This window comes from Osmerus mordax, chromosome 7, assembly GCF_038355195.1.
Source record: "Osmerus mordax isolate fOsmMor3 chromosome 7, fOsmMor3.pri, whole genome shotgun sequence".
In the NCBI taxonomy this organism is placed as follows: domain Eukaryota; kingdom Metazoa; phylum Chordata; class Actinopteri; order Osmeriformes; family Osmeridae; genus Osmerus; species Osmerus mordax.
The window spans coordinates 10,915,895-10,941,134 of NC_090056.1; the positions used below are offsets into that span (position 1 = coordinate 10,915,895).

General features: G+C 46.8%; 1 protein-coding gene across 4 annotated transcripts in view; it reads left to right on the forward strand.

Moving 5' to 3' along the window:
- Positions 1 to 25,240, forward strand: part of LOC136945484 (IQ motif and SEC7 domain-containing protein 1-like) — a 77,340-nt gene that overhangs the window by 25,001 nt on the left and 27,099 nt on the right. Inside the window, exon 1 of one of the 4 annotated variants that reach the window (XM_067239333.1) lies at positions 12,884 to 12,913. The exons of 2 other annotated variants lie outside the window; for them this stretch is intronic. Coding sequence is in view for 1 of the 2 variants with exons in the window: in XM_067239330.1 (XP_067095431.1) it covers positions 15,536 to 15,573 (38 nt within the window). In the remaining variant the exon portion in view is untranslated. Of the gene's footprint in view, positions 1 to 12,883; positions 12,914 to 15,497; positions 15,574 to 25,240 lie in introns of those variants that run through there. One more of the 4 variants, XM_067239330.1, reaches the window with a different exon arrangement.

Here is a 25,240-nt window from a genome sequence, read left to right on the forward strand (position 1 = left end):
TCATTACTGCTGTGCTCCATGTAGGCCATGCTGTCTGGGGAGAACCACCCAGATGTTGTGTGTCCCCAAGACACTAGAAAGAGAAGATGACTTGGCTGCGATGCAGCATTAAAGTTTGATCCTGCCTTAATGAGCGGCATGTGGAGGCAGAGTGAGGCCGTGCTGCAGTCAGGTGAGGTGGGCTGCAGCTGCTCTGCCTCTGTGGCAGCACTCGGGTCTAACCACAGAGGCCCAGCTGTTGGGCTTGCTTTAGTCACACACAGCACTGTATAGAAGTGAGAATATATTTTGGTACGGCATAATGTATTTGATGTGATTTTCGGGTGAACAGATACTACTCAATAAGCTATTGTATTGCTATTTTTGTCTGAGCAACTGTTTTTTCAGTTCAACACTTTCAGGACAAAAATATAGATTTTCATGTGTCTTATTTGGCATGGCAAATTAAGTCAGTTTGCTAACATTTACCCTGGCATATTAACCTTTAGTTACTCCTCAAATCCTGTAAACAGACCCTGGCTGTACACTAATCATTGTTCTCTGTATTTCAAAACACAAATCAAGATATCTTACCCACATAGCAGCTGTTCAGGGCTGGCCTTTTAGCATTTGGCTGCGTCTCACCATGTGTATCGGAGACTATCAGATTTACTAACATTTTTGGAGTGTCAGTAAGAAAGCTCTGCAGTCTTCTCATTGCATCTCTGAGAGGGCAGGAATGAGGCAATTAGACCGGGCCTCATCAGTATGCTCTTCCTGTGATGGCGCTTGTGTGTGTGTGTCTGTGTGTGTGTGTGTTTGAGAGATGAGAGTCGGTGCCCAGACTCCTTCAGTAGGGCCAGCTGGTCTAAGAGGGGCCGTATGGTGACAGAGGAAGGGATGGAGGTTGGCATGGGAGGGCAGGGGGTGTGTTTTGATGTCAGAAAGGCCAAACACACACAGATACGCATGCAGGCACACTCAGGCTTATAATGACATACGACGTTAAATGCTCAATTTATTCATTTGATTTCCGGACTAGTCATGGTCAAAAGCAAGTACTGATGGTGTGGATATATTTGGTGTTTTGTATATGTAATGGAATAGAAAAAAGAAAAAACATATTCCTCTCATTTCCTCTCCTATCCTTGCCTGTGAACATACTACAAACATGCTGCCTAGAGGTTGCTACTATGCTCTCAGTGGGGAAGGAAATAGATGTGAGTAGCTCCCCCTGAGCTCTCTGCTGTGTCTGAGATGGAGAGGAGCAGCATCGGAACTGACAGGAACAGAGAGAAACCTTACACCATGAGATACAGGAGAGGGTGCTGCAGAGTTTCCAGTCTTCACACGATGCTGAAGGCGGCTGTAATGAAAGCCTCGTGTGTGATTGATGATTTCGATGTAGAACCTCTGGATGTCTCAGCACCCGCGTGCGCACAGAGCTTGAGGTAATGTATTGTAGCCATCAGGGCGCACAGTCCCCGTCACCTTGGCTAATCAGCACGTTGACATTGCTGGGTGTCGCGGTGTCTCCACGGAATGAAACGTTTCTCCCGCTGGAGAACATCCTGCAGTGCTTTCATTTGCTGTTAATGTTCCTGATGTTAAGGCAGGCTGGGGTCTTCGCTGTGGCGTTCAGTGCTTCCACTTCCTCTCCCAGGGTGGATGTGTCCCGGGTGAGGCTCGTCTCTATAGATACGTGGGATGTTGTTACCAGGCGATGCCAGTCAGCAGTCTTGGCTCTCTGAAGAGCCTCCTCAGCCCTCCCTGGGCGTGCTGAGTCTCGCTCCCAGCCGGCCTCACCAGCAGGTCCACATCAGCCTTTCATCCTTCTGATTCTTCTTCTGCGCTTGCTTTGGTTGTTTTATACTTTTTGCATAGTTCCACACCCTTTTATATATGATGCAACCACTGTGCAAGTTGTACATTTTGCAGCACACTCTTGCATGCCCTCGGTGTGCTGAAGTTTGTAACAAGGGAAATTGTCTTTTAGGAAAGGCCCAGACACCCCTTCCTCCAGCCCCTGTATATTCATTCAGGATGGAGTTTTCATTATCTTTCATTATTCTCACATCTTCTTCCCCTGCCTGGGATGTTTCCCCCAGAGTCCCTCACAGCACCTGTCCACTCTCCTTCAGTCTAATTAAGCATATTTCCTCGATGAGCTATTTGCACACCAGCTCATTATTCTCAAAAGCCTCATCCGTTTGGGATGCATCGCAGTGAAATGCATTGATTCCACATGAGAGAGGAGAGGAGAAGGAGGGAGTGGACTGGGAGGAGGGAGAATCAGTGTGAGAGGAAGATATGATAATGAGCTCTACCTCCAACACATCTTCCTGTTTCCATGGAGACCAGGGAGCCAATAGCATGACCCAGCTGTGGACCAGACTACTGAGAGCAGAGGAGAGGTGGAGCGAGGCGGGCCGAGATGCTGCTCTGTGTTTACTACACAAAGAGCCTGCTGACGGTTATCCCCTCAGTGGAGAGTACACTCCCTGTTTCTTCTAGCCCTTCTGGCTCCCGCGCAGACTCCATCTCCCAGCAGGCTTTATGATAGAGGTTGTTTATCACTGTTAACCAGGCTGTCTCTCTGGCTCCTGGGCTCTACTACACTCCCCCCTGCCTGCCATTTGGATCCTCCTTGTTACGTCACAGACAGCTCTACGTGTGACTGGGAGAGAGCGAGGGAGAGTGAATGTGAGTGAGCCCGTGTACGCACGCTGTCCCATTGTCGAGTCCCATTAAGCAGCCAGGATGGACAAGCCGAGTGTGTGGCGCGCGGTGGTGAGCAGCACAGACCCCAGGCGGGCACGCGACCCCGGGACACCTGGGTCTCAGCCGGACAGACCCAGCTCGGCCATGGCTTACAGGCTGTACGACATGTGAGTACGGCTGTCTTGTTGAGTGGATTCTGCTTCGCAGGGCTGTGTGGAGCTTCTGTGTCAGAGGGCAGGGTGGATGGGTGGATCCGGGCGGCAGGGCTAGCCCTCGTTCACAGGGATGCGCGATGGCTGTTTTGTTGTTGCAGTGTTTCCTTTGGGTGTGCTGAGTCACCTTTGGCAGCCAGAGTTTGTTCTGTCCTCTACTGTCTGGAGATGGCTCTGCCTCGCTGCTTTGCTGCCTCACTGTCTTGCTGTCTCGCTGCCTCATTGACTCTAAAGCTCTTAGTAAACAACCCCAGCCCACAGGGAATGGTCATGTTGAGCATGTGTGTCTGTGTGTGCGTTCATTATCCTTAGAAACTTTTTTTCCAGTTAATGGTTTACTGTTCTAGAAGATGTAGTATAATCTTATTATTAGAGAAGAATATCAAATGAACACTGTTCCAGTGCACTGAACAAGTTATAATAATTGGGATTGTTCCATTGTGACTGAAGTGACAACACAGTCATTGGCGCTGTTCAGGAGAGGCAAGGGTGGCACTGTGACTGATGAGGAGAAAATGAGTCACTTTGTGCTGATGCTGTGACAGCTCTTATTAGACACGAGTTCCTCCCAGCTGTGATGCGATGGTGCGTGTGTTGCAATTTATATGAACGTGCGTGTCTGTGCCTGTGCTGTGCTGTGTGTGTGCTTCTCTGGGTCTTCTGCGTGTAGACGTGTTGTGGGTGTGCTGTGCCTGCTGTAGTGTGTGTGTGTGTGTGTGTGAGAGTGCTTGTATATTTGTGCGTATATGTGCGTGATCATGAGACGTGTGTGTGTGTGTGTTGTTGTGGTGAGAATGCGGCTGGAACTGGCAGTGGGGATGATATTTCGGGATGGCTCTGTTGAGCTCCCTGTTTGGGACGCCTGCCCCTTCAGTTCAGCTCAGTGCTGAGGCTGCCTCAGTTTCACAAACACATGTGTCATCCTGGATCTGCTGAGATATGACGTTTGAAACGAATCTCAACAGAACACTCGCTCTCACTCGTTTTGTCTGCTGGATGGCCTTAGGTTGCTGGTGTGTGTTTGGATTTATGTATTTTTCGTGTATCTGTCTGCGTCGGTGACTTCATGCGGAGATCATATGACCAGTTATGAAGAGATCTCAGATGTCTTCATATTGGTAGGCAGGACAGTGTGGATCACCTAGCCTGTGTGTACTGGGTGTGTGTACTGGGTGTGTGTACTGGGTCTGTGTACTGGGTGTGTGTACTGTGTGTGTACTGTGTGTGTACTGCGTGTCTGAGCTGTTTGTGTGTCCTCAGTCCTTCATGGTTACCATGACGTATGTGCAGACTAATTACATGGAGCCTCTTGGCGTCATCACTGGCAATAACATCTGATATTGTGTGACTGTATTTTAGTTTCTACATTAGAAATGCAGAATTTGTGCATCTATGTCATCTACTTGGACTTTGTAAAAAGCAAAACATCTCAGAGGCTGAGCAGTTACGAAATACAGTCCTGCATAATATATCCTCCACATAGTATACAATCCAACAAACTGAATCCTCCATAATAAATCCTCCATATACAATGCTAAATCCTACACATACAATCCTACATACTGAATCATACTATCCTAAGTGTGGACTACATGCAGTACTACAGAACTCTGAATTGTGTGTGCTTCTCCATCTGTCTCTCTTCCTCCATGCCTCTCAGTCTGATCATTCACACGTCCTCCTCAAACAGTGTGTGTTTGTGCAGTCTGACAGTCTCACTTGGATAATTCACGCATTTTGCACTGAGTCACATGACCCAGCCAAGGTCATGGTTGAGGAGATACAGGAAGTGTGGTCCGTCTGAGTCAGGAACGTTGTGTAACATAAACCGCTCGTTTTTTTGGGGCCATCTAGAGATTCAGGCCAGATCAACACAAACGTGTCGGCTTGACTCTCTCTCAAGTAGACTTTGGCTGGAGGCAAACGGCCCGTACACCTATAATGAGGAGCTGGGCCAGGGAGAGGCTGTTCTGTTGGAAATGTCACTTCATTATTGCTGGCCACAGCCCTCTGGAATTATAATGGAGTAGCACCCTGTGGAGTAACAGGCTGTCTAGCTTAGTCTAGCTATGGCTGGGATCATATATGAATTTCAAGAAGAGATAGTGGAGGTATACCTGATGTACTGTGGCTATTCAAGCACATTGGCCCAACAGCATAAGTGCAAGGTCTTAATGTCAAGCAAATATAATACAATTCGGTGCATATCAAACATTGCTAATTAATTGGTATTATTCTACCCAGGTTGACTTTTGTGCCACAGTCTTTAAGGGTATTTCAAGGGCAGTACGTGCAGCATGCAAAATATGCCTACTGGTGCAGGAATCTGACATTCGACTAAAAGCTCAAAAGAATATACTGCTCTAGAATTCTGAATATGCCAACCAGACACAGACCAGACACAAAATCACATGTAGTCCAATCTGTTGTTTTGGACTTAGGCCACAAAATATCTCAAACTAAACTGAATTGTACTAACGGCACACTGATGAGATCCCATCCCTGTTGACAATAGCTGCTAAGGGGTATGTTGTCTGTGTGTTTCTCTTGTGTTGTAGGTCTGTAGATACTTTGCACCAGTATTGCTGTCCTGCTCCGTTGTTCAGTACCCAGCTAGCAGTGCCTGCCCCTCTGTCAGAGTGCAGGTAAGAGCTGCCTGCCCCTCTGTCAGAGTGCAGGTAAGAGCTGCCTGCCCCTCTGTCAGAGTGCAGGTAGGAGCTGCCTGCCCCTCTGTCAGAGTGCAGGTAAGAGCTGCCTGCCCCTCTGTCAGAGTGCAGGTAAGAGCTGCCTGCCCCTCTGTCAGAGTGCAGGTAGGAGCTGCCTGCCCCTCTGTCAGAGTGCAGGTAAGAGCTGCCTGCCCCTCTGTCAGAGTGCAGGTAGGAGCTGCCTGCCCCTCTGTCAGAGTGCAGGTAAGAGCTGCCTGCCCCTCTGTCAGAGTGCAGGTAGGAGCTGCCTGCCCCTCTGTCAGAGTGCAGGTAGGAGCTGCCTGCCCCTCTGTCAGAGTGCAGGTAGGAGCTGCCTGCCCCTCCCACTCACCTGCCCACAGCTAGATGCACTGACCGACATTGGCATTGGGTCCCTGAGATACCATATCAGACTGTAGGTCTGGCGAGAGCATGAGGCCTCCGGGAAAAAGACAGTTCTAGATGATGAAAGAGAGAGGAGTTAAGATGTGCATGTTATCTATCATTTTTTGACAAAAAGAGAGCTTGTTAATGTCATGTTGACCTTTCTGCATGATTGAAACATCTCTGCTTCTCATTGTTTGAATAAAGCCATCTTAGGTCCGACCAAAAACCTTTGAACGGACTTTGTACCTATGCATTGACAGACTTCACGGTTCATTGAGATAATCTCATCCTTGAAGACGTACTTAAAACCATCGATGCAGGGATGGCCACTGTGATTGGCTGCTTGTTGTGCAGCCCCTGTCCCTGATGACGCCACTCCTACTCTGGCTGGCAGAGAGGTGAAACTGAATGCGTCACCACTGCCTCAAGTCAGTGAGCGCCCAATCCTCCGCTCCCGGCCGCGCCACACAGCCCCACTCTGCTTCTGCAGTCAGACATGGCTGAGGGACCCTGCCACTGCTGTACCCACGCTGCTCAGAACATGCTGCCCCTGCATCACATGGTGACTGGATGCCAATGCATGGCAAGCTGTCACTCCACATGTCGTCATAGGACAGAGGGGGGAGGAGTCCCTGCACAGTTACCCCACACTGGGGTGTGTGCAGATAGCCAGCCTAGGTGCTGCATACACACAGGCCTGTCATCACAATAACTGTCCTTGTCACCCTACCCTTGACCACTGTCCCCTGCTGTAATGACGATGTGGTCATGATCAACATACATGAGCAACATACATGATCTGATGTTGACAAAGTGTCTTTTAGAGATCACCCAGTCAGGGTGAGCAGGGCTTGTTGGCTCCTCTGATGCAGGTTTCATTTGTAATGAAGCGTCCCGTGTGATCATCTCCCCACCAGGATGACACACAGCAGGGCTCTCAGACCCCTGTTGCGTTTTCCCACATTCAAATATATAGCCGATTAGTGCATGGAGCAAGGCCAGCACGGACATATGTTGTCCGAGGGAGCAGCAGGATAGCATAGAGACAGTCAGCTATATAACTCCATGTTGTCAGGCCAGGCTCAGTGATTTTGTATTCCGCTCTGCTCTCTACTTGCCAATAAGGCGGCGTGTTGGTGAAAGCTGAGACAGGCTGACTCGGAGGCTAGCATGAGCCAGCTCGATCGTTTGAAACTGGACACTGCTTTGATAGATTGGCCGTCGTTCCTAGGCTGGGGGCTGCTAGATTGAGTTGCAGTTGAGCCCCATAATGAAGTGCCAGCGGTAGGCTGAGCATCACTGGGGTACATTCAAGAGAAGGATTAACCTCACTACTGGGAGTTGTAGTTTTTCTCTGGGGTATATTCTGCTGTTTACGCATCCCTGGATTGAGACATCCCATAATGATACCGACCATTGCCCACAGCATTGTGAGGGATGAGGAGGGAGCAGAGGGGAGAGGAGGGTGGCAGAGTCAGGGTGCCAGGCAGGATGAGCCTTTGGAACATTGTGTTCCCGTGGCCAAATATGCCCATCTATGAGCATTTATATTTATTTGCTACACGGTTACGTAATGACAACATTGCTGAGACATTGCTGAGCATGTTTAAGTTTAAGACTTGTCATTGAATTCTTCACTAATCGTGCAGATGGTTATTTATTTTATTTTTAAACCTTTCATCTTTCACATGGCTGTCCCTGGGGAGAGCATGCCTGTGCATGAATGTTTCATATTTTTGTTTAGCTTTGATGACTCTGGAATTTCTCCAATTTAGTAATTACATCACAGGCTAATCCAATGCTGGATTAAGAAATGTGACTCATAGCTATGTGCTACTGTACGTTGTCACGGCACCACATTCGTAAAATAAAGACACTAAGCCTTTGAAGGTTCGCTACCTATCCAATGAGTTCGAAATAGGAAAATCGGAGTAAAATAAGCAAAAACACTTTTGGACATACATGGAGTGTCTTGGACTGTGAGCTGTGCTTCTTGTGTTGTGTCTAAGTATGCCCTTTGTGACAGGGAAGACAGTGCTCTCCATCAGTTCTGTTGCCCAGCCTCAGGATATGCACGCTCCTCCAGATAGAGGGTGGAGAGAGAAGACATGGGAGCGGCCTCCGCTCTCCGGCCCTGAAGGGACCTCCTCTCTGTCCCTCTCCTTCCTGCTTCCTCTCCTTCTGGAAACAATTGACCAGCTCCAGTGTTGTACTGTTGTCTGCTCTCCCTAGCCTTCCTCCATGTTCTTTCTCTTCTCAGTTTCTTCTCTCTCCCTCCCCCATATGGTCCCTTTCCCCCTCTCTGCATCGCCGCTGTCCTTGCCCTTGTTCTTGTCCTTTCCCTTCTAATTCTATTGTTCTCCATTGCTTCCAAGAATTCTTCTTTTTCCTTCTCTTCTTTGTTCTTCCATTACTTTCCCTCTCTCTCTCTCTCTCTCTCTCTCTCTCTCTCTCTCTCTCTCTCTCTCTCTCTCTCTCTCTCTCTCTCTCTCTCTCTCTCTCTTGTTCTGCTCTACCTCTCTTCTGCATGGGTGCTTTCTAGCTGGAGGCCGGGCAGATGTACTGTACGTTCTCTGTGATAAGAGAGCTAGAGCTGTACCCTCCATGCAGGATCTCCGTCCCATAGACCCCCTTTACTGGATGATCTGATCTGCCCTCTGTTATGTACTATAACACTCTAGTATACGCTATACCATCCTATGTGCAAGAGCATCCTGTTTGCTCCCCACTCTGTTCCCTGGTATGTAGGTCTCCCTTCTCTATTTTCTGTGTTTGTGTCCTTTGTACTGTGTGAAACAAAGCTTCCATTTTCTTGGATTCCGAAAAAAAACTGTTCAGTTGCCTTTGGTGATTCAGTAGGGTTTATGCAAAGACGATATGTTAATACATTGCAAATATGTTATTGTAATGTATTATGTTTGAGTGTTCTGGTTTGTTCCAGACTAAACTGCAATCATTCAGCAATACAGAACCTTTGTCAGAGAGTTGCATGCATGTATCCAGCATTTCCTTTTTTTCTCTTCTCCCATAGAATGTTCCCTCAGTGTTTGAGTGAAAAGTGAATAAATAAAATTTTCTAAAATGTTTTGTGTTTGCTCTTTCTGAATGAATCAAGTTCCTCTTCAATAACATCCTGTGTTGTTCCTGCTACGCACCCTCTACGCTTTGCAATAGAAAACAATACACTTTTACCATCCACCACTAGGGGGTGAACTTTTCCAAGACATATCCCTTTAGATTGTCTGTTATTGCACAGTGATATATCCTGTACAATCTGCTTGGTAGTCACAGAAATCATGCTTATATGTATCTCAATGTCAGTGATTTGGAATTTGGAGTGAGATAGTTGTTATTTCAGGATGGACTAGGTCACCCTCCTGTCTCTGTCTTTGATCCACCATCACTAATGCACATTGTTACTAATGCCCTCTGCTTCCCCATTCATCCACCCTCTCCTTCTGTCATCTCCCTATCTCTCCCAGCACTGACCCCAGAGTATTTGTGTACCCCTCCTCCACCTCTCTCCATCACCCCTCAAGTTCTGCTCTGCACAGTACCACTCCCCCACTGCCTTGCTCCTCCTTCACCACTCCCCCACTGCCTTGCTCCTCCTTCACCACTCCCCCACTGCCTTGCTCCTCCTCCACCCCTCCCCCACTCCTTCACCACCACTACGAAGTGAGGACCGGAAGGTTTTCTTCCTGAACGTGCAGGAGCAATTTTCTGTTTATGTGTTTATTGATTTTCACATCCCTCCCTGAATGGAGGATGTCAGGAGATCTGGCCATCTCCTCTCCTATGGACTGGGAGGGATAAAGTAAGGCCACTGCTGGGCAATATCCATCTGAATTAGTGGCCGTTTAGAAGAGAGTGCAATGAAAGGTTCTCATATGGCTCTCTGTATAAGCTCATTGATTCTGATTGATAGCTAAGCTGATATCATTGTGTGTCCTTTAGTGTCTGACAATGTACAAGATGTGCAGATTCACATTTTCATTCAGTTACAATTGGAATATAGCTACAGGCCTAACTGATATGTGGAAATAATATTCCTTTGTTGAGGAACCAAATAATTTGCTTGTTGTGTTGGAGATCTGATTTCCAAAAGACACACTGCTAGCAAAACTGTGCTAGCATCATATCATCTAATAGTTATTTGACCTTGACTTTGCCCTTTGCTGTTGTCCAGTGAGATTTGTGTTCCCACACATAATGTACGGGCTCTGTATTTGTCAAAAACTATGAACCTCATAAAGAAGGATGTGTAGAAGTGGAAGTTATGTGTCATTCAGCGTGCCACACCTCTGTCAAAGATTGAGTAATGTTGCTGTCCAAGGTGATCTATGAAGGAGTGACTAACACTGACACACTGTAGCCTCACATACATGACATGCTGGCATATATCCAGTTGAATAGGTTCAGATAAAATAGATAATTCAAAAAACGTTTTTCCTTACGCTTAACATATTCCGTCTAGTGTTGCACCACATGAGCTGTTCTTATTAATACCCACCCCAAGCTATTGGCAAAATACTGTTTACATTGGGCTGTGATCTGTATTCTCTAAAAGAAATAATGACCAGTAATGTGTGAGATTAGACCCATCTGTTCAACGTGCCCTCAGACAGGCTGCAGCCTCTTCTACCAGACACAGAAAGATAGCCACCCACTCACCACTGGAGCCATTCTCCCTTCAGTCCGAAGGAATTTAATTGGCGTTCCTTGTGCTGTGATAACTATGGGTGAATCATGATGAGTAATAAATATAAAAAAACTGTATTAAAACTAGATCATGAAACAATGTTGTTTTCCACAGCTAAGTGGCTTGAAGATGTCTCTCCAGCATCAATGCAGTTTAACTTCCAAAAAGTTTATTTTATTTTATTCCCACTAAATTAAAACTACATTTTACCGAACAAACCCTACTTATTCTCGACTTAGTGTTGGTTCAGTGGAATGTCTGCCCCATTGACAAACAAATTAAGATGGAGAGCACGGACAAAAGGCTTTATCAGTGTGTAGTTGATTTTGTGAGACGTGTCTAAAATGAGCAGCAAAGCTTGGTGACAAGCAACTGATGAATAGTTTGCAGATGAATTAATTCCTCACTGTCTCTGCTCACAATAGGTGCTCAGTGTTGCCTGTGTGTCTTTGTGTTACGTCTGCCATAGTCGGGTTCTTTGGGATCGGAGGAAGTCCATATTGTGCCAGGAAGTGAGTGAAAGGGGACAAGCGGTGTCTGCCAGTAACCACTGAGGGGGGCTTATCCCCCACCCAGCAGGGCTGAATGTTTGTGTGTATGTGTACACATGTGTGAGCATGTGTGCTTATGTGCAGTTTGGACCACTGGGGGTATTCAACTTGGGTTGAATATTGATGAGAGGCCCACCCACACCCCTGTTCCCTGGGAGGCACTGGGTGGTACTGCAGGCTGGGGCTGCTTCTCACACTGAGAAGAGCTCTGTGCTTGTCCTCCACACCAAACCCCTGTCAGGGAGGGGGGGGTAGAGTTCATGTGATATCTCTGTCAGCGCACAGCCACATGCGTAGCTCATTGGAGCAGGCTTGTAATGCTAATGCACCTGTTTGATCCAAGATTTACACTTTCACCAACTCATGAATATAAATTATATTTCAGATCTTCTCTATAGACCTCTTTCAATACACCTTAAATATCAAATTTTTGTGAATCACCCCATGGATAGGCCATGAACCACATGAATCCCCTCATAATAATACACAAGCCATTGTGTTCACTGCTTTACCTGGTTGACCATGGACTATCTAAGACTTTGTAGTTGCCACCTTAATAGATTGTGTTCAACACGAACAAAACATGTACCATTCTTGCTCTTCTGTTTGTTGTGAACACAGCAGGGGTGTAAACTCATGCAGTCATGTACAACATTGTGGTCCCTCCCATCAACCTTTCTAACCAATCAGATGGTTTTGCAGCAAGGTTCCATTTGCAGTTTCAGTAGTACGGCAGTGTTGCCCGGCAACCAGTATCGGCACATTTCTGGAAGGTCCTGTGTGGATGACAGATGCTGTAATTCACTTCAGAGGAGACAGAGAGAGACTGAAAGAGATAGAGACCAAAAGAGACAGCGAAAGACCAAAGGAGAGCATGTAAGGGTGGAAACTGAGGGACACACAGGAGTACGAGGGGGATAGGGAGAAGGATTGGGAGGGAGTGACAGAGAGGGAGGCATAGCGAGAAAGAGGGAACCACCATCTCTCATCCACTGGAAAGTTTGCCACTGTTGCTGAAGAGGGGGAGGAGAACAAGGAGGAGGGAGAGGGGGGCCACTGGTGATCCCAGATGAGACGCTGTCTGTCCAAGGGGGATGAGTGGTGCATGGAGAGCTCCCCTGTGCTCCAACACAGCAGACGACCTCCTCCTGCTGTAGCTCCAGAGTTGAGCTAGATCCATGGAGCCTCTCAGGATCCCAAGCTGGCACACACACTGAGGGGCGACAGGCGCAGAGGACGGGCTGACTGACCTGGATACAGCACAGCACCGACCGAACCCAGTGGAAAGGCTATTTTAAGGAGGAAGCTCACTGGGTCTGCATCCACTAAAGCAGAGCTGGTGGATTGTTCCAGAGAGTCCTGGCTCCCCTTCGAAGTGGTGTGTCTGTGTGTTGACATCCATCCAGGAGGGATCTGGGCTTGCTAGGAAGGCTGACCCACTCAGGGCTAGTACAGGATATCCATGTCTTGGTTTCTACTGGAGCAGGGTAGCCCTTGACATGTTAACATGAATATACACCAGGCATCATGGACTGATCAGCCGTGAGTCTTGTTGCTGCTGCCCTTGTTGATCTTTTGCCTAAGAACTCAGGACCTGAAAATGTGGAAGTTCAAAGCCTTCTGTTTGGATTACTGGCATGTGCTATGTCTACAGCCTCATAATAACTTTTATAAAAGGTAAGTTGAAAACATGAAGGTTTGGGGTTTCCATTTTACTTGCAATCCTTGCGTTTCACTTAATTTGTTTTAATTCAATATTTGAAGTCATGACTGAAACTTGCCTCTGGCTCTTGGTAAACAAGCATGGATACATTTGAATTAAAACAACCTCTCCGGAATTAATTATTTTACAATGACTGTTTATGTAGACAGAAAGTAGCGGAATACCCAGAGCTCTGTTCAGGCACAGTGTTGACATAATGCCATTGTGGGAGATGTTACTGAAGGCTTGGGGTTAACTGGGAGGAAGATGATCAATTCCTAAGTAGAGCAAGATATCTTTCTTCCTAGACATTCTTAGTTAAACAGCCTGGCTTGTTAAGCATATTTCTAATCGAGTTCTCTTGCCCACATTAGCACATGGGTTTTTGCTTACAATGACAGGAGATGGCTGAATTCATTCTTCTCTCTTCTCCCGTGGGAACTCTTTGGTGTCACCTTTCACCCAGTGCATAATCTATACTAGATTATTCAGCCTGCTTGTATGTGTCCCACTGGGTCAGGATGTGAATCTGCTGCGTGGCACTGATATGCTCCGCTTTGACCACACACCCTTGCAGTGTTGTCAAATGAGATATAATGCTTGATAATTAAACTGCAGGTCCGTTTTTATCATCAGCAGTTTTCAGCTTTCAGTTTTATTGTGGACATGAGTTTGTGGAGGTGCCTTTATGACTCAAACACAGTGCTGTTCATTGTTCCGAATCTGCAGTGTTGACCGTGAATGATGAAGGGTCTCTCTCTAGCCTTGACTTGTGTGGTGTAATGGATGTGTAGGCTTGGTGTGAAGGTGTGTCCCTACACAGTCCTCCTCTCCATCACTTCATCTCATTCACACTAATCCCATCCCCCTGCAGCTGTGCAGGGACCATAAAGACCGGCTCGTGTCACTAAGTGCCTGTCACAGCACATGTATCTGACGCTCCAGATTCCATTACGGACTAACCACTACCATGACAATCGAATATGCAAATGTTTCGTTGAGTTACATCCGAATACCTTACTCTGATCAAATGTAACACAAACATGTTTGAAACTCGTTTTCAGTCGTACTACTCTGCATTTATATGTACAAATTATTGTGTAACACGGATGGCTAGATGCACAAATGGTAGACCCAAGGCGTGGTCTACACAAGGTGTTTTTCCCATGCCTAACCCATCTGGCTGTCAGGCTGGGTTTGATGTGTGAATCAGAAGTGAGGGGGGTACAGGATGGATACATGAAAGAGCGTTCCAGTTCCCAGAAGCACCTGCCATCCCGTCTCATCTCTCTATGCTAATTCAGTCTCCCAATGATCCACCATAGCCATTAGTATTCTGAAGGTGAGAACCTGACCATAATGTTGTGTTAATAATTCATGACTTGGTGTCCATACCCTCTGAATAAAGCTTCCTATCTGTGTATGTCCCTGGGCACTCCATTTAGCTGGAGGCACAGCTGGCATAGGAGACCAGATATGGATGAAACAGTGGCTGTTCTTTAAATGATATTTCCAATTAGGTGTTGGCTACAATAACCTCTACCAGTTCTTCTTTTTCAGTCTCGGTATCCATGGGAAGTAGTAGTTCTTGTTTTGAGCCTTTTTAAAGGTCATAAAGCACAGTACATTCAGTTTCTTTTCCTCAGATAACGGATGATCCTCTAGTGTGATTTAACATCACAGGGTCCTTCCATGATGAAGTCTGGTGTAAAGCCTTGCTATGTATTCCTGGTAAAAGGCTGCATTATGCTCAAAAATCCTCAGAGGAGAAGGAATATTCCAGTCATAGGGTGTAACTCGTTACTCCAGCCAGGCCCAAGGCCTTTATGGTAACATGGCTTCGTACTGTAGTGTTCCATGACTTAGGCCATGTTGTTAAAGTGAAGTAACTGAAAACAGCCTCTCCCAGCTGCTGGACTGGGGCTCACCCTCCCCTGCCTGGCCTTCCCATCCAGAGCTGTGTATTTCTTGGACATGGGCCCAGGTATTACAACACACACTCAAACACTCACACCTAAGCACACCCAAACACACACACACACACACACACACACTCACACACATAGCACAGGCAGGCCTAGCCCACCACCATGGGGAGCACAAGCCTTGCAGCCAGATGAGTGAGGGGGATTGGAAAGGAAAGAAAGAAAGAAGGAAAGAAAGAAGGGGTGTCTGAAGAGAAGAAAGGGAGGAGTGGTGCTGGGCTCTGTTAGGGTGGAGAGCTTTTGTTATGAGGCCAGATGATTTGGTTCTGCCATACGTATACTTTACCTTACTTGGTCATCAGGGAGCTTCCTAGTCTAGCAGCTTGATGTGTGGAGAGTCGAAAGTAGGACAGGGAACTTTTAAAAGGCACAGCTGAAGGGACTTTACTGGAGTTGCTGAAGAATTTTATTTTCAGTGGTTTTCTTTGGAAAGTGAAGGATGTGGGATGTAATTTGTGGTTTAGAAGGGAGTGGGTACAGTCTGTTCCAGCTATAGGGGCAGCTGCCACAGTTTAGGGTGTTTAGAGACATTTTAAGACGTCCTCCCTGTGCCATGCAAAAAACATTTCGGGCATGTCTCAAGTCTCTGGTGATGTCACTGCCGTGCCAAATATGATGTGGAAGTACTGCATTTCAAGCCGAACTATAAGGTACGTATGTCGGTCCTAATGACCAGTCTATATGGAGACAGACCACGGAGGGCGGCTACCCCCTGACCACAGGGCCCGCTCTGCAGTCTGCTCCGGATGTTTCTCTAGTCTGATCAAATAACATTCTTGTCTCTAAACCGGTTTCCTATCCACAACCCAGGAAATATATCATCACTGGCATGTAACTTACAGTTTGAGCTTCAGCAATCCAGATTCATGGTTTTGTAGGCAGAGTCAACAGTGACCAGAACCCTTGAATCTTTTATTTGGGGGGAAAAAGTTTGGAGGTAGTGGAAAATAAAAACGATTCTCTCCACTTGTACTGTGTCTATTATCAAGTAGTCACGCTCTGCATAAATGAAATTAGAATGGAAAGGGACAATCTGTCATTTTTGCTCTGAAGTTTGTCACTAACTGAATACAATTGTGCCCACACTAGTATCTAAACTTATAGATAACCACTATGTGGGTTGTTACATAACACAGTTGGTAACACAGTTATTTGTCAATGTAGTATGTTCAGTGCTTCTAAAGTATGTGCTATTGTTGATACATGATACAGTTTGCTTCTTCCACATAACTCTTCCTCTTATCATACCTCTCTAAACCTTACATACATAGCAGAGGCTGGAGGTAATTTTGACATGCTATTATCTGTAAGTCGAGCTGATCTCCAGAGTTGAGACAGGAAGGTCCCTGGCTGGTTAGAAGGCAGCGTGCCGCTGAGACGGCTCAGCCTGCGGCGGCTCTGTTTCCTCGACATGTACCTTCCTGTGCTGATGGGGAGATACGACACAGGGAAGCTGTTTCAGGTGTCTCAAGGAAGTATGTTTTTTTTGGAGAGACTAGACACTGTATTCGTGGCATCAAAAGCTAAACAAGGTTTTGAAGTACTTACTGTCGAGAGCTTTGTCTGTTGGTCTGTGACTGTAAGACATATAGCAGCAGCAACACTGTAGAGGCCAGGACATCTGATCTGAGGCAGCCTGGCTCTGTGACAGGGAAGGGAACAGAGTGAAACACAGGACAGAGAACATTACTTATTTACTGTGTGTGTGTCTGAAGTTTGCCCCAGGTGCCTGTCTGCCCACCCTTGCTCCTCATTTCTGACACATAGAAGAACCAGGGACCAGCTTGGGAACTCTGCTGGAGTGTCCTAGACTTGTGATGACGGCGTGTGTGTCAGTGCTGAGGTGGAGGATACTGACAGTGGTCCTGTTGTGAAGTGACACTGGCCTGCCTCTTGATAACCGGCTGAACTAACAAGATTCTGTACCTTGGATACTATCTGGAGCTGGGAAATTCAACTCACTGGCCCTTTGATGGTCTCCTGTCCTGGTTTATGACAAGTGAGAGCTTTTCTCAGCCAAGAGGAGCAGTCTGTTTTGGAAAAACGACAACCTGCCAGAAGGACGTGTGGTTCTTCTTCTGTGGTGAGTGAAAGAGAGAGAAAGAAATAGAATTGGCTTGCATACGTCAGCAGGGCCAGTTAGCTGAGTTATTTTGATACTTTGGTTATAAGGAGGACCTGCCTAGACAGTGCTGTTCACTTTGTAATTGTTTTGCCATTAACTGGGTCCTTTCAAGCCATATGTATACTGCTAAGTACAGTATGGTCACAAAGGGGTTGCAGGCCCAACTGTTAGAGGTTGCAGTTGAATCAGCATCTTTCCCCACAGCTGTGTTTGGGATTGATTTGCACCCATGCTTACCAGGTGGAAAATGTGTTTCTGCTGTATTAATCTGCATCCTCTGGCTGTTGCCAGCCTGGCTCCAGCTGCCTTGTGTCATGTTGTACAGGACTATGGTTTTTAACCAGGTCTATAGCCACAGTGAAGACTCAATACTTGACAACAGTGAATGTGACCCAAGCTTAAGCTGTCTGTGAATACGAGATTCCTTCAAACATCTGGGTCTGCTTGTCAGTGTCCACACCTCTGAATAATAAAAAAAAATTGCTGCTAGAGGGCCATATGCATGATATGCACCGAACACACATGTTGTGTGTGTGTAAAATACTGAACTCCTGCTTTGTGATTCATTCAGACAAGGAACCAAATCCCGACCTCAAGCTGTAAAGTGCTTCGCATGTCCTTTACCCTAGTGCTACGACACATTGTGCGCATGCAAAATGAACACATTTAACAGCAGCCGTTTTTGCATCCTCTTGTCTTGTGTGTTTGTAATTTCAGAGTAGACGTCAATGATGGTAGATAAAACTGTCATAGATTTATCGCAGAAGCTTGTGACTCATTATTTTGAGCTTTGAAGTGCTAATGCCTCTCATAGCTCGTAGGCTTGTTTACCTGATATGAACGCAGGGCTTGGAAAGGAGGATGTTTTTCCTACGTGTATGCTTTATCCGATGATGAAATATAGTGTACACCAGATATGCTAACAGCCCCAGTCTCTTTCAGGATAATCCTGTTGCATTATATTCTTGTCTGCTTGTCTTGGCTATAGGGTCGAAAAAGCCTCCAAGCCTGCTACAGCACTTGGGCTCTTCTGTGTAATCTGTGTGTCCGTGAGTGCTCGGAGGGGGACGCTGCCACCCTGTCTTGTGCATCTACTTTAGCGCCCCTTGTGTTGTTTCCCATTTCATGACATATTCCTTTGCATCTCTTCACAGTGGCAGGCGAATAATGAGAGAGTGTGCTGCATTAACTTATGTAATGGTAAGAGAGAGGAGGGGTAGAGTGAATGGAGGGAGGGGTGGAGGGGGAAGAGGATAGGAGAAGAGTGATGAGCTCATGTTGCTGCACTGCAGCTCGGATACACACACTCTGCTCCTTGTGGTTTATTTCCACACGCTCACACGGGCGCGTGCACACACACACACACACGTGTCTATGCACACGTCCACACGCATGCCCGCAGCTAGATGCCTCAGTGCAAAAAATTAGCTTCCAATTGAGTCCTCTGCTGCAACATTACAAGGCTTTCAGCAGCTTCAGATCAAAATCTCTGTCTACTTTTGCAGTGGGCTTAAATTGAGGTGGGTGAGCCTGTGTGCCTATGCAACGTGCGGTTGTTTGTGCCTGAGAAGAGATGTCATGCTGGCCTCTGACTCACACTGTAAAACTGGCAGTCTTGTGACACCTACGGACACTCCATTTCTACTCACAATAGTTTTTTTTATGGATGTGAGGAGAAGAGTTTGGGGGTGGTGGGGGGCAGATGGAGAGACTGAGAGAGAGCAAGAGAGAAAATGGGTACACAGGTAGAGCGCGAGACAAGGAGACAATGACCATGCATTTAGGATGTTAAATAACCTGATCTATTAAATGCATTTCAGGTCTGTGTCTCCCAGTGAGAAAGTGTGTAGTGCTTCAGTATATAAGTGGACTGACTGCCTTGGGGAAATAACCAAACATTAGACCTTCAGCCTGGATTGTAGAATCATGCTGATATATGTATGCTCCTCATCATTTTTACATTACATTTAGTCATTTAGCAGACGCTCTTATCCAGAGCGACTTACAGTAAGTACAGGGACATTCCCCCCGAAGCAAGTAGGGTGAAGTGCCTTGCCCAAGGACACAACGTCATTTTGCACGGCCGGGAATCGAACCTTCAGATTACTAGCCCGACTCCCTCACCACTCAGCCATCTGACTCCCTAATATGACTCCCTCATCACCAGTGGTCGTTTCATAAATGTCATTAGATTAGATCTATCATTAGATTATATTCAGCACAGCCATCACAGAGGGTTCAATATTACACGGTAATATCTGAATCTGAAACATATCACTTGACTATTCACTCTTTCCAGCCCTGCCATGTTCCAGTAATGGCTAGAATACACCTTGAAACATGAATGAAATGAATCCCGAGCTAATGTTCTCAGGCCCATATGCATTCAAAATGTTTCTCATGAATAGCAATGGTTCACTCACACCCACACGTGATGCATTAGGACCCCTGCATCTTAAATTGCTACCTGCCACTGTGAGAGAAATTGCAGAGTTGTCACCAGTGTTTTGATTGTCGCTTGTAAATAGTTATTACAGTGAAATATTTGGGCAGGTTAGGCTGCATGTAATAGTCTTTGTGTGTTTGCTCATGTATGTGTGTTTTTTTGTGTGTGTTTGTATGCCGAACATTTTCACCATCTCTCTCTGCAACAATCTTCCCTGTCAACCCTTTCTGTTGTCTTGACAACCATGTGCATTTAGCCTTTAATGGGGGTAGGTGTGTCCCACCAAGACACACCTACTGTCTGATGGTCCGCCTCCAGTAACATATCTGTAGAATGGCTTTTCTCAATGACATCATTCAACATTTTGACAAGCCACCCTCGCTCAATACTGATGCAGTTGTTAGTTATTATTTGGCTGCATTTCAGAGAGCGGTTTGGATGGCTGTTCTATTGCACAGGCTGATAGAGAAAGTGTGCAGCCTTCTGTCCAGACAGTGATGTAGATGGGAGACTTCTCCTTTATTACTGGGGCAATCAAGCCTCCCACTGACAGCAGAAAAGCCTTGCACACATTAGACTGAGAGATCAAACCATGTCTCTCCATAGAAGAGTTTACATCTCTTCACAGCAGCCCAAATGAGCTCCCCTGAGGAAGAGAGGATGAAGTTAGTTTTCCTCTTTCAGTTCTCACATCCCCCCCCCCCAATTTCCATTTGTTCTAATAGTTATGCTGATCATCCTCTCCTTTTCCACAATCTGTCACTCATGTTAATCCCTTCTTCATGTGTGTGGGTGACGTTTGTGGAATGTCTGTGTATGGAACCTGAGGGATACCTCGTGAGCCCGAGGTCCTAGCTGCGTCTGGGAGCCTCAGCCTCAGTAGGCTTCTGACTGTACAGCGCTCTGGCTCCCTCTGTTGGTGGGAACAAACCTCAACAGGGGACAGAAAATGAATCTGAAATTATATCAGCGTCATTATTGTTCACGCTCAAAGCTCTCTCGTTCAGGGACTTATGCTCACAAAATTGGACCGGCTCGCTGGTTGTATATTAACGCCCACACTGATAAATGTTGTGGAATTCATCTGAATATTCCATATTCTGTGAAACAGTCAAGGATATATGTTCACCGTGGAACATTGTGGGATATCTTTATACTTAATGATGGACACATATTCCACTATGAGCCATAAAAGGGTAGAGAAATGACAAATGAAAGAAAATGGGAGCTTGGGCTGTCCTTGTGTGATAGGCTGTTCAGCCTTGCAGTGTTTTTTTTTCTTCCACCGGTACCTCTCTCTCCTGTCTCTCCAGGCTTCTTTCCAGCTGCAGCCCCATCAGATTACAGCTACACTAGAGAGATTTATTGCCAGTATTTACTTACCTATTGTTCTGAGGTAATGGCTGGCATATGGGAGTGCAGAGAGAAACAAAAGCAAAAAAGACTGGCATACGATTTGTTCAGTCTGGTACCTACCTGCAATATAAAAACAGTCTAGAAAAACAGATTTCCTGAAGACGCATGCATGGTACATGCATCTGGCACTGCACAGATGGAACTGCTGTACTGTAGCCGAGCCTCAATTTTCTTCGGGAAAGGAATTATGTCTTTCCAGGATATGTCCTAGTCTGTTACTGAAGGTTCTGGAACCTTTCAGCAATGGCCCAGAATATAGTAGCACTAAACAGGACAGGACAGAGCAGGGCAGGGAAGAGCAGGGCAGAGCAGGGGAGAGGAGGACGTGGGGGTCGAAGGAAAAAGATGGATGAGAAGGTTTCCCGTAAGCTTCTCTGATACCGTCTTACTGACAACACCTTCTGTTGGAGATGGTGCAATCACATGCTCGACACTCACACTGATGAGTTCACTGTTCTAAAATGGTGGTGAGAGCAGGTTTTGTTTTTCTCATTGGTGCAGTAGTTTTACTGAACCCTGATGGAACTCCAATACTTCAAATACTCCAATATCTTATGAGGCACAAGTGATTTAAATGACCTTTGAACAACACTGTTCTGTGTGGTACTGCACCTCCTATTAGACTGTGTAGAATGTGTGGCAGGCAAGGGAATGTGTGGTGCTCAGATTTCCCCTCCAGTGCCGTCATGTGTCCTGGTGGGAAGGCAGAAAAACAAGTGGTGACCTTGCAGAGTTGCAACACACACAAACATGCACACACACGCAATTACGCACGGTCTGGACACAACACAGTTAGGGCACAGCTTGGCCAAAGCCAGAGGATCAACACAACAGCTGAATAAATGACCTGCAAGAGAGAGGGAGAGAGAGGGAGAGAGAGTGAGAGAGAGGGAGAGAGAGGGAGGGAGAGAGAGAGGGAGAGAGAGTGGGAGAGAGAGGGAGAGATAGAGGGAGAGAGGGAGAGAGAGAGGGAGAGAGAGTGGGAGAGAGAGTGGGAGAGAGAGTGGGAGAAAGACAGCTGAGGGAGAGAGGGACAGAGAGAGAATGCAGTCCAATGAGGGTCCAAGGTAGAGGAGGATATACAAGGAGTACAGTATATACATATTTTAAAGAAAGGGGGCCAGAGAGGTGAAAAAAACGAAAGAAACAGAGAATGAGAGGCGAAGGGACGAAAGAGAAAAACAGGAGCAGTAACGGGAGTGAGTGAGAGAGATAGAGAGACGGGGGGAGGGCCCTACTCTATAGAGGGAGGTGTGCGAGAGAAAGCTAGAGCCTCCCCTTTCCATTGACGTTTGGGTAACATGCTGATGACTAGAGAGTAAATCTGTCAGATGGAGGTTCCTGGTGCTGTGTGTGTGTGTGTGTGTGACAACCCTAGACTCCTACTCCATCCCAGCTCTCTCTGTCTCTACTTCTGTCTGCTTGCTAGCAGCCCGCTCAGCTGTCTCTGAGCAGCATACAGTAGCATACCCGCGTGCCTGGGCTGTTGGATACACCTGGACCCAGCTGCGTGTGACCTGATGTACAAGATGGAGGCACAGGTAGGTGGGCTTGTGAGGACTGTGTGTTGCTGCAGAGGTTGATGCTGTGCTGCTATGATGGAGGGGCAGGTGTTTTCAGGGGCAGGCACAGCGTGTGTGTGTGTGTGTGTGAGAGAGAGAGAGTGTGCGTGTCAGTGAAGATATTCAGTAGAGGTCTGCTGCCAAGCAGGGCTGAGTGGTGCGGTACGTTGGAGTGCCGGCTCCGCTGTTCTCCAGTCTGATGTCATACTCACGCTGAAGCCCAGTGCCTCGAGGAGAGGGGGGGGGGGGGGGGGGGGGGGTTGTCTGTGTGTGTGTGCGTGTGTGTGTTTGTGTATATATTACATGTGTCTCAATAACATGAAACGATAGGCTGTTTAGACGTGTGTAAGTTCACCCGCCTAAACACGGAAGACGTGCATGGTCCTCTGGATCTGTAGGTCCTCTGTTTCTTGAGTAGTGATTCCTCCCTATCCTGTGAGTGTCAGTGTGTGGCTGGTTGAGGGCAGCCCCTTCCTCCCAGCCCATGTCCTGGGTGACTCACTGCAGAGCCCCGTGGAATCATCCTCTCGTGTCAGCATCTCCTCTCCGCTCTTCACCCTGTCGCCGGGCCTCTGATGGTGACCGCTGCATCAGTTCTCTCACCGTAGTTAGTAGTTAGTGAGATGCAGGCGGCACGGCTATCTAACAGACCTTTGCCTGTTTACCCCTCGCTTCTTCTCCTCTCAGAACTGCTGACCTGTCCTGTACTCATTAGAGCTGTTTACAGAATGGATGGCCGACCAGGAGGATCGTTAGAGGACATTAGATGCATAGAGCGTGAGGAGGGCTTCTGTCATCAGTCATATGGGAAGCTACAGAGCTCTACTGTATGCAGACACGCCGCTTTGTGTGGACTGGAGCCAGGGCTTTCTTCTCCACTAACCCGTGTTTTTCTATATTTCCCATTTTGTCTTCTCTCTTTCTTTCTCTTTTATTTCTCTCTCTCTTTCTCCATCTCAAGTGTTCTTTTGGTCAAAATAATGAAACACAGGATTTCCCCTTGGGGAAAACATTACAGAATACAGTACTATGAATACCCGGTGTTTTGTTAAAGATTGCATTTGTATGTGTTTTTCAAGAAAAGGGATGTCAACAGAAAATAATGAAGTAACATACTTGACAGAATTTTACTGCTACTCATCAGAAAAACACGGTGAGAGGGAACGTTAGTGCAGACGGGCTTCCCTACTGCCACTATATTTTCCTCCTTTCCTGAAAACCGTTTCACCTTGTGATTTACAAATCAATGTTTATGCACTCAACCTCCAGGTCGAGAGTGAGACAAAGTGGGCTTGTCGCCTCCACAGTGGTCCTCCTGTGAAGCTGTTGGCAGGAAAGGGCAGGCTGCTAGCACTCAGACCCAGCAACACATCTACATGTGTGTGGAGGGGGTCATGTCCTGTCAGCAGGGCTAGTGTGAAAGAACTCAGTCACACCTGGGGGACGGTTGGGGCCCACACTGGCCCTGCAGCTCTCTATCTCTGATACGAGATAGTCCCCTACAACAAGAGGATTGGGGACATAGTGGTGCACTGGGAAAGGACTACTTCCACCATTCACAGACCAACCTTTCTGTTTAGCGAAATAAGTTTCCCTTTACCAGATAGAAAGTGTCACTCTGGCGCAAAATGGGACCCTTCCAGGTTTATTTGACTCCACCCAGCTTAGAGATACCTTTATCCACACTGAGTAGAAATCTAAGGCGGTCTTGGACTATCAGATTGAGCTAAATCATCTCAGTATGTAGATATGGTCTATGAAAACAGACTCCACCAGTAGAGAAAACACTGTGAAACAGTCCATGTTGATCTATGTCACTCTCAGATTACATTTTGGGTGCGTCTGTACTTTTTTGTATGGTGAGAATTGCTCACACAGATCCTGCCTTTAACCAACCTCTAGGAGAAGGAAGTTCACTGGATAACGTAGACAGTTAATCTTCACTCCTAAATTCAGTTTGTTCTTCTTTAGGGCTATTTGCTGTCATCTTCTCTCCATGAACTCGACATTTCCAAACATCCCGTGTCCTTCATTGGAGCTGGCACACTCAGAAATCCCATTCCTCCTACTCATGTCTCCCCTTTAATCCGAGCTTCTCAGATGATTGACATGTGTAGGAGCGGTCACTCCAGGGTCATCCAGACTGCAGTCTGTCCAGCTCCCCCTGTTATCCCCGGAGTGGGAGAGATGGGTCGGGGGGGTTTAATGAGTTACTCAGGGTGTTTGGATCAATGCACACTGCAGCCCACTGAGACTAGGGATGTGCTTCACGTCAATAAAACCAGAAGCCCCCTGGAGCGTAGATCACACCTCGCAGGCCAGGGTAGCAGACAGATTTACACCCGATCTGGATTCCATTTCTCCCTGATGACCATTACTCTTGTTTTTCCTCCTGTGAGCCTAATTGGAGAAGGGGTAGTTGTGAGCTTTGTGTTGATGCTGATGTTTCATAACCACTGCATGAGGCTTCTCTGGCCGCGTCTCTGAAAGGATGGGATTCAGATCCCTTGCCTATTGAGTTCCAATACTTGTTGGATGAGATCCAATAGGCTGTGGCTCTTTAATGAATTAAATGGGCAGAAAACAAAGTTAGCCAGTGTCAGGTCGTTTGTCATGGAAATAGCACTGTAATCCGTGCTCCCGTATGGAGCCATCTTTCTTGGAAATGTCTTGGCACTATTTCAGATGGAGTTTATCAAATCTATTAACTAAACCTGGAACTGGGAACTCAATTTATTGTACAGAACACTCTGACTCGCTTATCGACT